Genomic DNA, 14219 nt, shown 5'->3' on the forward strand with positions numbered 1-14219 from the left:
TTTGGTGGTGCTAACTTCATCCAATTTAACGAGGGTTGGCCGGAAAACACATCGGGAAACCTGCAACTAGTCGGGAAAATTGGAGCCGTGAGGTTCCATTCGAACAACACATAGCTAGAGAGGGAGGGAGGACAGAGAAATAGAGACTGGAATCAATAAGGAGTTTGACTAAGAATGAGAAAGAGACATGAATTGAGAGGTCTAAGAGGAAAAAAAGAGGGAGAGGGTGAGACGATGAGAGAAGAGGAAAAGAGTGGGATGGAAATGGTAGGAAAAGATGAAGAAAAAGATAAGATCATAATAAAATATTAATAATTTATATATTAAATAATATAATATTAGAATTTGTTATTATCCAGCTTCTTAGTCCAATACTGCACCAAACGCTTCACTAAGTTAGTCCAGTTTAGTCTAGTCTAAGCCAGTCCAGCTTAGTCCTTCAAGCTAATTCAGTCCGAGATAGTCCGGCGCAACAAACGCCCCCTAAGGCTCATGTATTTAGTTCTAGTGATTCATACTTCCTCAGCAAATCAACCATTTGTTCTTTACCAATGTCCAAGGCCTGTTATGGAGAAGGCAAAATGGAGTTATATATGTCAATGGGGCTACCAACACGTAACATAAATTTAGTTACGATAGTATATTAAATTTAAAAGCTAGAAATTAGAATATAGCTAAATCATGTAGAAAGTCGTAACAATAATAATAATAATTTAGATGACACACATGAAACTGGAGTGGCCTTAATGCATTTATATCGAATTCAAAATAGAAGAAAATTCAATTAGGCTGGAATGGAAAATTTTAAGCTTCTAACATAATAAATTCGCCGGCACATATTGCTCATTTGATATGTGGTATGATAAAACTCTAAAACTTATCGAAGTTTACACAATCATACTTGGCACTCGTCAGTTTTCACCTTTACAAATGCAGAGCAGCACTACATTCCAAAGTTAATTTCAATAGGAAATACTACTCTCCAATGATTTTTCCAATCAAAGGAAAAGAAGTCTCCAATGATTAGGTGATGTGACTCAATCGACAAAGTCAAGCAGAGATCGCCACCTAACTATTCCAAAGCTAAAATTTCAAGTGGAAATCTATATAATGATTTGATGAGATGACTCAAATGTGAGAACCAAGCAGAGAGCACCGAAAAATAAACCTCAGTAATCGAGCAACAAAATCACAAACCAAGGGATGCAGCTATTAGGATGTACTCGGTTATCTTTTAAGAATACGTAACCTACTACCTAAAGCCTATACTGTTACATCACCAACAGTCATAGATAAGAACCAAAATCAGCATCATAATCCAAAACACATGATTTTATCAAGCAAAGAGAGGGAAACATTTTCACCATAACAAAATCAAAGGCCAACAACCAATCAAAATAACACCACACAAACACCAAAAGTTGCACAAATTCCACACAAAAATGTAAACTTGTACGGAAATTACTACGACTTGAACAAAATTCAAGCTACCCATCAACAACTAACAGAAATACCAATATTTCCAACAACGAAAAAACAAAAAAAAAAAAAACAAAAAAAATTTAGTAATGGATTAAAACTAACATGTAATATAGAACTTCTGTGCTTTACTTTCTTATTGGTCCAAGGCTCGAGAAAAGTATTTCATGAGCTGCCAAAAAAAAAGTCAAGAAAATGAATATAGTTGTTCTATATCATCCTATTGAAACCATTAAAATAGTTTTTACATTATGTGAAGCAAATTATATGAAAGTAAAATTCAATTGAAATGTCAATTAACGGATGATCTAAATTGTTCATATATTAAATCATCATATAAGCGGAGGACCTTTTTACCACAACTTGATCCACACTGTTAGCAACCGAAACAGTTTGATTCTTTATAAACAAAAGGAAAAGGAAAAGAGAAAGACAATCAGCATTTGAAATCAAACGATCAGATTGAGATACAAAAACTTAATACGTGCTTACCCCCTCCTCTTAACTTTCAACTCCCCCTGCATATTTAAAAAAAAAAATACAGATTAAATTAAATAAAAACAATTCAATAAAACTAATCACAAATTTCATTTGAGTAATCATCAAAATCGAGAGTGTATATAGGTGAATTATGGACAATTTACTATGGCTCAGTCAAGTAAGGACCAATTGTAAAAAGTAACATGAAGTCAAAGTGTAATGAAAAAAAAAAAAGAAGAGGAAATAAAGATGGTAATATTATCACAAAAACAGCAGCAAGAGACCTTAATTAATTAAGGTGGCTTATTTTAGTGAGCAAAGAATAGCTAACAATTAACAAAGCATGGATTTATTTGAGAAAAAAACACAGGATGAAATAACATTCTCTTTTCAAAAGAATATAAAAATACTACCAGGGATTCAAAAATATTAGTTAACGCAAACAAACAGCAACAAAAGCCATTAGACATAAGGTAAAGTTCCGAAAACTTGATCCAAGAAAAAGAATCATTTACCTCTACGGCTCTAACCATGTGACGGGGAACTTCCTCTTTCCCATTTAAATGGTGGATTGAATACCAAACATGCTTCTTTCCAAAGAGAAGTGCCTGATGAAGATGAAAAAAAATATAATTCAGATTACATCAAAAGAAGTAATAAAGTGGATAAGAATGGCAAAGCATGAAAATTGAACACCATGAATTACTGACACGATTAAATTTTCTATCTTCAACTCTGCGACTAATTTGATATAGCACAACAATTAACCGTTTGAAAGAATTGTGTAAAACATTATTGATTTTCTGAATTTAGTAGACATACAATATCTCTTTGCTTCAGTAGTTGAAAAGAGAAATGGAGAAAGCGTGAATGTGTATATAAAAAGTTGAACCTTATGGGAGACGAAGAAATAACTTTACGGCTAGCAAACTATTAGAAATCCTATTTTCAAACTCACTTACAATATCAACAATGCCAGCATTTGCCTACTCTCTCCCTTTGCATTAGGATGTATAAGTTTGTCTTAAATAAAACCCTGTAAGAAAGGGAAAGTCGAAGAAAGTTTAGGGAAGTTAAAATGAAAGCTACAATATGCACAAAACGTAACTATTAGTAATAATAACCAATGTAATCAAACATAAATAAAATGGTATGCTACAGTTTTATCCTTTTTCATACAATTCTGAGGTTTGAGTCTTATGAAATGGCAAGTTTGATACAAATTATTAATGAGGGAATGGATAGTTTTATTCTCTTTCATAAAAGTCACATTCAAAACTAAAATTCAATGCCAAAAACCAATACCACCATGATTCAAAGAACCTCAATCTACTATCTTTAACAATTGAAACTATATTGCATGATGTTAAATCTTTATTCTTAATTTGAAGACTGAAAATAAAATACTTTGAAGCTACATTGATTAGTATTAAGCTTAGCCTCAAATATTCTAATGGCTCCTTTTTATAAAGAGATTATCATCAAAGCATTGCTGCTCAACACCCAAATCATCAAATGTGAGACAAAACAAATTCTAATGTTTAAAAGGAATTCCACAAAATAAATAATGTCTTTATCAAATCTTTAATTCATTACAGCAAAACCCAAAAATCTAGAAAGTTTTAATAACCTTACATGACCACTCATGAGCAAGGTCAAGGCAGCAAAACCCAACAAACCCAAAATATTCAAATAAATCCCACACAAAAAAATCCATTTGAAAAAACCTACAAACAAAATAATTCACTACTTTTTCATACGAATTTGAACGGAGCTATAGAACATACCAATTTGAAGCGAGAAACCTCGGTGAAAATAGTCGAGGAAGCCATGTCGATCTCAAGAAGCAGAGAAAATTAGGGATTTTTTCCTAGCTCCAAATCATCCTTGGACGCCGTTACTCTTTTCAAACAAAAAACAACCAAATTGGGGATTTTTTCAGTAAAGAAAAAAGAGAAAATTAAAAGAATGATCCTTTAATGTACACATGCATTAAAGATGTATTCCTCCGATAAAGATAATGAAGAAGATTGATCCTTTAATGTTAAGCTTACTGCTTGTGGAAGATCTCCTTAAGAATTCTGCCACCAACTTTAACCATATAAGAAAATATGGTTGGACAGAGTTTCATAAGAAAAATAAGTCAGGAAAGTGAATTTGTAAGGAGCTCAAAGGCATTCGATTTGGTCATTTACATACAGCAATAGAAAAAAATACAAAAAACTATACCATCTCGCTTTGATCATCTCCTGCAGGTTCTGAAAGACCGCTTGGTTTGCTAGGTGGCCAGGCACAATGAGAATCTGGAACTGGTGGAGGGCATGGAACGATCTTCTTCCCTTTCCCTGCTGCAGACAAACATCAAAACCCACAACCAAGTTCACTAAAAATGCACAGAAAAAATACAACTACCAAACTCACAAATTTAATCGAAGTACTCTACAAAATCTAGAAGAAAAAAAATACTAAATCTCAGATAAAAATATCAAAAAAACCCATAAGTTTAATGACGGATCCTCCAAAAATCTGAAATTTAGACGAAATTTTTTACAAAAGCATGAAAAATTATTAACATTCAATTATATTAAATCACAATGGGGAATTAATTTGGTTTGTTTTAATTAGAGTATGAAAAATTTACTAAAATTCAATTGTGCAAATTTACACTTCTAAACACATAATATTCAAATAAAGAAAAATTTGAATAAAAAGGTACTGACATTTCAACGCCCATAGCTTGGATAAAATGGAATTCTCAGAAATTCATGGAAAATCCTTAATGAAATACTTCCAAAAGACGAAAAGCATATAATTTTAAACAGAAAAAAAGTACGAAAAGTGCCTTAACAAATCGATAAAGCTGGATGATCACAGCATCTTCTCTTTCCTTTATCCTCATACTCTCTACCCGCGTTCATGCCTGTACAATGCTCAAACACAACCTAAATTAATTCAAAGGAAATATGCACAACCCCAGCGAAATTAATGAATTCAAATAATTATTCGCTTCCTCTGCACAACTCAAATTAATTCGAAGCTTTTTCATACCTCAGGGAAGAGCACCGTCTCTCAATTTGGGTTGTGCAGATTGGTAAAAGTGATTGGGGAGGAATAGCAGAAGAGTCCACTGTCTCTCAAGCTCTTCCCTTTGAAGAACGGTAAGAGAAACTCACATTTACCATTCCACCTATTCCCATTAAAAAAATTAAAATTAAAATTTTGAAGAAAAAACTCAACAGAAAATCACTAATTTGTTCAATAAATTTGGAATCCTTTGTTATTTTGCTGAAGAAAAAAAGGTGGAAACTTTACCTGAGGAACTGAAAGAAGTTGTGATGAGAGCAAGGCAGATGGTGCTGGAGAAACTATGGAGGGAAAAAAATCAGAACCGATAGGATTGAATAAATCAGTCGGAAAACTCAGGATGTGATCAACCTGTCGTTGCCGAGTTGTATCCACACAAAAACCAAACAAATTAATCCCAAAACCCGAACATTCCAAATCCCAAATCCCAATCTCAAAAACAAACAATCATACAAAAAAATCGTCAATTAGATTCGATAGCATACCATTTCCTCAAGATCGGTTGGAGACTAGAAAACCATACATTTTCTGGGCTTGAAATTATATTCGAACCGACACCAGATGCATTGGTTTTCAACGATAAGGCGGAAGCAAAAGCAGAGAAAGAGGAGATGAGTAAAGTGACACGCGTCACTATGCTAAGCATGCCAGGTGATAGAATCATTACTGTAGAAAGAAGTCTCGTGAAGAGCCACTTGTGTTTCTGAGGCAGGAGTCGAGAGACATCTATTGGACGCAAAGGGCCAAAACCGTCATTTTACTGTGTAAAAGACCAAAAAAGCAAGATTTGAAGAGCAACTGAAGGGTAAAATTGGAAGAACACTGGCGAATGAACAGTAAAAAGGACACAAAGGGAATTAATTGATAAGTTAGGCGTTTAGTATATATATAATTTGCTGTCGTTGAATGAGGGTTTCGCGGATGAAGGATCTGTGAGAGAGAGAGAGAGAGAGTGAGAGGGTAATGGCGATGGAAGGAGAGCGAGGGGGAGAGGAAGGGTTCTCGGCAATGTTGCTGAAGGTTATACACTGTTTGAAAAACATTTTTTTATTGTTTTGCTCCCATTGGCTTTGTTAAAACCATCATTTGAATTTTTGGATTTCACTGTGCTCATTTCTCTGCTTCTTCATAATTTGCTGGTGTTTGCTTCTCATCTCTCTGTTGGTAGATCTTTTTCTCATTTCTTGGTTCCTTATGTATTCCTTGGTACAAATCTGTTTACTTTTTCGCTGTGTGTGATAATCTTAGCAGGTGAACTATATGAACGTTTTTTTGAAACGAGTTAAGAAGATGCAGCTGAAAAGAGCATACAAGATAGAGAACTGGTATGCTGCTTGGTCTTTGTGTTGGATTTTGGTGTTTATGTTCTGCTACTGGGTAGAGTTTATAGTGTTCTAACTTCATTATGTTAAACTTGCTGTAAGTGACCCCACTCTACAGCAACTGTTGGAAAATTCAAAGGGTAATATTTTAAGTTTGTATTTCTAAAAATTTGTCGTTCTGGAGTATGATTTACCTCAGTTGTTTTTTACTTTAATCTTTTACTAATTTTCATCGTGGAGCATGATTTACCTCAACTGACAACTTTTCATTTTTTAACTTTTTCCTCCCTTAGATAGTTGCATATGTTTGATTTGTTAATCTGCTTCTTACACATGTTATTTCCTAAGAGCAGTTCCACCAGAGGTGGAATAGCCCAGCAACCTGTCCAAAAGTGAGGCCAGCACCCTGTCTAAGTGCTCCAGCCCGCAAAACAGCTTGGCACCCAGCCCAAACGAGGCAACAGACCAGCCCATTTCGGACAGACCCAGAAGCCAGCCTATTTGGCTAGTGCGTGCAGCACACTCGCGACTGGGCGCGAGTAGGAGACAAGGGTGCAGGCGGCGGGGCCCGCTTGTCAACCCACTTGTGTTCACTCGGATGAGGGCTACGTGGCCCTCCTCAGTGTCGTTGGATTTCCAACGGCTAGTTTTTGTAAGCTATTGGATTTCCAACAGTTAAAAAAATTTAAATTTGACTTTTAAAATGGACCGTCCGATTACAGATCAACGGTCCACGTTTTTTTCACAAAAAATAAAAATAAAACAAAAAAAAAGGCCCAACGGTCATAATTTTGACCGTTGGCCACGCGGCAGCTCGTTGGCTGTTGGATTTGAATATTTTTCAAATCCAATGGTCCAGATTAATTGACAACATTAAAATTTATTAAAAATTATGATTTTTTTTTTAAATACAGAAAAATTTTAAAAAATTAATTTTTTTTTTCTATAAATACCTAACCATCATCTTCCACCTTACACCACATTTCAATATTTTCTACACTTTCTATACTTTCTACATTTGAATACTTTGAGAGAAAAAAATGACTTCGTGGAAGCTCATTGAAGATGTTACGTTGTGTAAATGTTGGGTTCACACTACTCATGACCCGATTACGGGTAATGAGATGGATAAGCGAGAAATGTGGAGTAAAATTACGAAAGCGTTTTGCGATGTACATGGAAAAGATGCCAAATCTAGTCAAGGTCTTCAAGGTTGTTGGAAAAAACTCAACGCATCCTTTACTTGTTGGAAAAATGCCATCTCTCATGCTTCTGGTAATCTGCGTAGTGGGGCAAGTTTAGCGGATCAGGTAACAATATTTTTATTTATTTATATGCATTCCACCCACATCAATATTTTAATTTATTTAATTTCTTATGTAATTTTTATGTAATTTCTTATGCAATTTTTATGTAATTTCTTATGTAATTTATATGCATTCCACTTGATCTGCAGATACTCCATATGCAAGCATTCACAAGGCAGCTGTAATTTTTTGCTCCGAAAGAAGACCTAAAACATGAAAAGCATTATCTTTTTGCACAAAATATGGATCATGGTTGCAAACAGACTCATGATTTTATCGAACAAACTTCGTTGCATTCTAAAACGACGTCTAAAAACATGATCAGGGAAAATGCTGTTGGGAATAAAATAACCTTCCAAGAGATCTTTACCTCGTTTTTCCCTTCTTCTATTGATGTTTGCCGCACGTCTGGGTTTGGCTATCTGACCCACAGCTTCCATGATACGGCGGGAATGTGAGGCCCTCCGCCTTCTATGGTGATCATCCTCATCCTCCTCCATTGCGAAGGCCTCATCTCCACCTCCACCTTCGTCAAGATTGACCAATTCTTCCTGTTGTGCCAACAACCTTTTATGCTGCTCTTGCAACTGTTTATATACTCTCCTTGAATAAGACATTATAAGAACTCAAGATTTGAAAACGATAAAGAAGGATTCTGAGCTAAAAAAAATGATTAAGTTTAGTGTGAGGATGGATGTAGGGATGTAGGGTTTATATGGACAAAAAATGAAAAATGAGGTTCTGGACAATGTCTCGTGGCACTGCGTGATTGGTTGAAAATCTTATCGAAATCTTGGCTAAATTTTTGTAAACAGGAAGTGACACGTGGCGTGTCGGGATTGGTTGAAAATCTTAGCGGAAATCTATCCACAAAATAGTACGTTCGGATAATGACACGTGGCGTGACGAGATTGGTTAAAAATCCTATCCAAAATTAAAACTATTTTTTTAATTTATTATTTTATAAAAAAAATTATTAATATTTTAAATGGATTGGGTGCCAGCGCATTTATAGACTGGATGCCAGCACATTTTTTTAGGGGTGGAGATGTTTTGGCCTATTACTGTTCATTAGGGTCTATTACTGTTCATTGAAGTGGATAAATGGGTTGGGTGCTGGCGCAAAGTCTTTAGGGTTGGAGTTGCTCTGATGGTGTAGGTGGGTTGCCGGATGCATATGCAGATTACGCGAATAGACGAAGCTAAGAATGACTTAGTATTGAGTGAGAAAAAAGCTTGGGTCAATTGGATTTCGACATTTGATTTATTCATGTTTTTTGTTGCTTCCAATGTTCTCTCATTGTTTGTTCTGAGATTCTGTGATCTTATTTTTCATAAGAACTAACATTGGTTTGCCATATAATGTTTCAAGAACTGTAATACCTTAAGGAGGGAACACTTTTAGAAGGAACTGTCAAGAAAATCTTTCCATATGGAGCCCAAGTGAGGGTAGGAGGAACTAACAGGAGGTATAATGACTTTGAAACTTACTTTAAAATCAGACTGGGTGCGTGGATTCCCTGTTTTTTCCACTTTTGAAGAAGTGCTGCAAGTGTGGAGTCTTTTGAAAGATTAGAACACCACAGAATGGAAATAAAACAGCATGGGACTTTCTTTCAAAATGTATCTAAATGCATGAAAAAGATGAGAAGATACATAATATTGATCTTCAGAATAGAAATGAAAATTTGAACCTTAAATTTTAAAATGAAAAGCATGCAATTTTGTACTCTTATCCAGCGGTTGCTTCTCAGAATTGCCTCATTCCCTTTCTTAAGAGGGATCTATTTTGATAAGAAACAAGACCTTAAAATTATTGCATTCTTCATTTTCTTGAATTTCTTTGGTTTTTGATGGGTGATTGAGTACGATTAAACTCAATCCCTGATGTTATTGTCATATCTTTACAACTAACCTATGCATCAGACTCACACTAAACACTGCAAGTCTTTTATTGCTCCAATAGTGTTCAATGGTGAGACAAACATACTAAAGCATTGCACTGTTTGTTATACCATTTTTTATTCAGTATATGCCAACCAAAAAGCAAGTGTTCTAGCAAAAGAAGAACTGGATAAGAAAATGGTGGAAAGATTATACATGCAGAGTTTTTGAAATGTGTCTTGATCTTTGAAGCCAATAAGTTTATCTTTGAAGCCAATAAGGTTAGTCTCTCATCACCGACATGTTAACAAAAGTTACCTCTTCTTTTTTACAAGAAAAAAATTGCTGCATCTTCCTTGGCTGCTACTTGATTTCTTTCTCTATTTGCTTATGCTCCATCTTTGCAAAGTCACGGTTATATATGTTTAATGATTTGAAAACCTATGACTCAATAACAGAATGAAAGTTTCGCATGCCAAGCGACTGTTGTTGAATTTGATTTAGGCAAGGGCTGGTGGTACAAGTCCTGTCCATCCTACCATAAAGCTGTAAAAAAGACATATGAATCGTTTGAGTGCAATGGACATGGTTTACTGAATAAATTACCCGAATGAACATGGTTTACTGAATAAATTACCCGAACCATGGTAATATTATTTCGCATCTGTTTTTCATCCACTCCTTGTACTAATTTGCTGACTCCATTTTTTATTTCTAATGGTTATGAAATTCATACAAAATAATGTTTGTATGCTTATAATATTCTATGCAGCAACAAATTTCAACATGTGATAAACCTACCGTTACATATCTCTTTCAACTTTATAGAAAGACTCTGAATGTCTCATGAAACTACCGTTTGTATGTTTATAAATCGTTAATTTTTCTATGTCAAACAGTGTCTTTCGATATATCTTTATACTTGATGGTTAAATTTGCGACATCTTTAATTCACTTTTATGTAAAAGCACAAACACATACGTTTATCCAGCCGGCATATGCTTTTGCAATCGCTATCATGCCTTAATTGATCTTTGGTTTGCGATCTCAATGCATGTATGCAATTAACTTTGGGGTAGTCTCCATCCCCACTGTACTTTGACTGTTGTTTGACCCTTGCAACTGTGGAGTTTACGTGGGCAACAAATGATGTATACTTTGTTGTTGCAGATTTCGTTAACTAAAACTTTTCAATAAACGCTCTTTAGTTTGCATAACTTATCCATGTTGAGTGATATCCATCTAAATGATCTATGTGTCTTTCTGTCCATGCTATTCATGGATACCCTGCATTATGATGATCCTGATGCATTTTCTAGATTGCTCACAAGATTGATATTAGTAGTCATGGTTGTCTAACACAAGAATATCCTCCTCTTGCACAAGTTCAAAATTGATGTTATTGTGGAAGATAACACAAATCAACACAATTTCCTCATGATAGGAAGACACGCCGAAAAAATACTTTGTGTTTCTTGCCACACTTCGGTGATGGAAGAAGGATATGAGGATTCTTTTGTGGCGCCACCAATTCTTGCAAATTTGGTGGGCCAATAAAAAACATTTCAAATCTCTTTTGGAAATCAGAACAGCAACTTTGGAAAGACATTTCAACGTTCACGGATTGCTTGAAGATAAGCCACTCTCCGAGCCAGCAATCCCCTCAATCAAACCACAAACGCCCACTCCCACCACAGCAAAAAAAAAAAAAAAAAAAAAGCATCAATCAAGTCGCTCTGCCCCATTGACACCTTCCCAACCATTGGATCAACAACCCCAATCAATTGCAGCCGCTAGGACTTTGAAAAGGACGTTGTTCCCTGATCAACCAAACACATCTGCCAGGTAAACTTTTCCTTACGAGTGATGCTCTCATCTGTCAATCTTATTAACCGTACTTGCTTCTCATGGTTATATGTTTGCAATCATGAAAAGGTGTTGACCACTCTTTCGCACTCTTTTCCATAACTATCACGTTTATCTTTACCCTTATCAATTTTGCTTTCATTCATAGCAAAAAACCTCGCACCGAGCAAACAGCCACAACAAATGCTGCCAGAATTGCTGCAGAATTCCACAATCTGGTTGTCCCCAAGATCAAACCTGCCGACAAAGTTCCAATTGCCGCCCTCAAAACAAAAACTCAGCCCAAAAAAAACAAAGATAGGTAACTTACAATTTGTTGTTTGCACGCATGCTTGAATAGATTCATAATGGCTGACTTTGTTACGTTATGATTGATGTTTTTTGCTATAGCGTCGAAGATCTTCGGTCCCAGAAAAAGTGAACAGCCATGCTCTCCGTGATCGAACGCTACACACCATGCTGCATATTTTTTTGTTTTAACATCTATGGTTGACGACTTACTTGTGCAAACACCACTTTTCCTGTGTTTTGCTAACTGCTAAGTGAGGTATGTAGGTTGCAGAGCATATATTTTGTCGTCTTAACTGCAGGGGCAAAATATGTGTAAACTGCAGTTTGCTTCTGTTTCTTCAGTTTCATATGAAAACAGACCTTTCTGTTTTTTTGCCTTTGAACAATTGTGGTTCAAAAATTAGCTACTTGAACAAGCCCTCAACACGTTCTATGTTATATTTCCTGTTGAACTACCTGCCTACACTGCAGGACACATGTTATATGTGTGACCTAAATGTTTCTTCTGTTTCTTAAGTAAACAGAAGTTTTTTGGAAACCATCTCTTTCTAATCAAACACGTACAGTTTCTTCCCACTCATTATGCAATGTGTTTATATGCCAACTCACTTAAATGTGTATAAAAGCAAAACTGATTATCTTACCGGCCTTATTCACTCATGTGTCCCTCTGTTTGTTCATAATTGTCTTGCATTTAGTCAACTTAAATGTGTTTTATCCATTTGATTACGTTTGAAACAGCTGATTCCCGCAGCAACGCGCGGGCGTAATTTCTAGTAACATTCAAATGTTTTGTTTAGTGGCCTTTGGGCCGTATGCAACAAATGCTACTTTGGAAATGGCAAACACAGCAAATGTGAAATGTTACGTTTGGCTTACGTAGTATGCTCACATCTTCTTGCATTGAATTCAAATTTTTTGTTTTGTAAATTATAATAGTTTATAATAGAATATCGTCTGAATAAAAAAAAAAATGTCAAATATAAAATCACAAAGATCATGCACAAATAAGGACAGAGAATTATAATCGTTTTACAATACCATCAACTTTTACAAAATCAAAATCAAAACAAGAAACAAATATTTCATGCCTCCATTAAGCTAGGTTAATGAGGCATGTCATGAACCTTACTTGTTTCTGAAGGTACAAATCTTCCAACACACATTCAAGATAAATACATTGGATGTAGCACTATATAGGAAATATGACGGCACGGAGGTAATTGGCTTTTTTCTTTTAATAGTTCGAGTCCCATTTATTCTTTAAAAAAAAAAAAAAAGTGTAAAATTAAAAGCGATCTACAAGTTCAGAGAGTACATCGATGAAATACTCTAAATATTATACTAGCTTCAATTATTGAAGCTCCAGTTCAGAATTTTATGATCTTCAATTGGTTGGCCGGTTGATGCAGTGAAACCAACATACATTTCATCAAGAAAAACTTGAGTGAGATCAAGAGGAACCCTAATCAAAGGCGTCTCAGGCTTCTTCACATTTTCAGGAGCCAATGTTATGCTGAGCTGGTAATTCCAGTACTCAATCCAAGCTTGATAGTTGTCTCCGCTACTCAGCTTTATTTCCTTGAAAGACAAGTCAGTAATGTTACTGCCCCCACCAAGCCAGTATCCAGCGTTGTAAGAAGCCAGAGAAGTTAGAGAATTGACGTTAACGCCGACGTGATTATCGTTGATGTCACCGAATTCTTTGTTCTGGAACACATCAAATTCGACTCCAAAAGCGTGGTTGTTGGGGTTACCGTTATTGGTATTGTTCAAGAAGCCGAGATGTTGGGATGGAGAGGCGGATTGGATGCCTGGAGAGGGAACGAAAACAAGGACGAATCCGTGGCCAGGGAGAGAGTCCTCGTATGGGGCTATGGAAAAGGTGAAAGAGGTGGTAAAAGGCAAAAGGTTTATGGAATCTGGATACCTTGTGGGAACCTTGGCATTGTAGAGAGCTCTGCCCATGGAAAATGTGGTGTTGGTTGTGAGAGAGAGAACACCAGAATCTGTGGTTGCATTTCCATAGAGCAAGATATCAGATGAGTTGAAACCAGTGAAGGAGAAATCAACTGCAAAACTTGATTGGAGGAGAAAGAGGGTGGTTAGGAATAGTACAATTAATTGAAGGGACTCCATTGAACTCTATGGCACCTGCAGTAAGCTATGAGTCTTCTGCATCATCCTGCAGTCAAAATATATAGAACTTGCCTTGCCTTCCAGAACCAACAAAATTGAATTAAACCCAACTTTTCCAAGTCAACATTTGTGTGGTAAAAACCCAGAGTGAACAAGCATGCCGACTTGGGAACTGATTTCCGCATACTTCTTTACACACTCTTATTTATTTCCGACCTTTAGATTAAGAAAACCAAAGGAGAATCAAGGAATGAAAAAATAGGATGTGCATAAGGAGAAAAGGAGTGTGTAGGCTTGGACTTTCGATGCCCACGACAAGAGCAAACTTAGACGTAGCTAAGTTAGCCATGACAAGAAGTCAAACGCA

At 35.8% G+C, this 14219-nt stretch overlaps 1 protein-coding gene across 1 annotated transcript; it reads right to left on the reverse strand.

The window, feature by feature from the left end:
* Positions 1–13063: 13063 nt before the first annotated feature.
* On the reverse strand, positions 13064–13852 carry LOC137742818 (L-type lectin-domain containing receptor kinase VII.1-like). The gene has a single exon (XM_068482769.1). The coding sequence runs from the start codon at positions 13850–13852 to the stop codon at positions 13064–13066; it is 789 nt and encodes a 262-aa protein (XP_068338870.1).
* Between the last annotated feature and the right edge of the window lie 367 nt (positions 13853–14219).

Source organism: Pyrus communis, chromosome 8, assembly GCF_963583255.1.
Source record: "Pyrus communis chromosome 8, drPyrComm1.1, whole genome shotgun sequence".
Lineage (NCBI taxonomy): Eukaryota > Viridiplantae > Streptophyta > Magnoliopsida > Rosales > Rosaceae > Pyrus > Pyrus communis.

Excerpts from the sequence above, each read along its gene's own strand:
- LOC137742818 (XM_068482769.1), bottom strand. The coding sequence starts at position 13,852 with ATGGAGTCCCTTCAATTAATTGTACTATTCCTAACCACCCTCTTTCTC.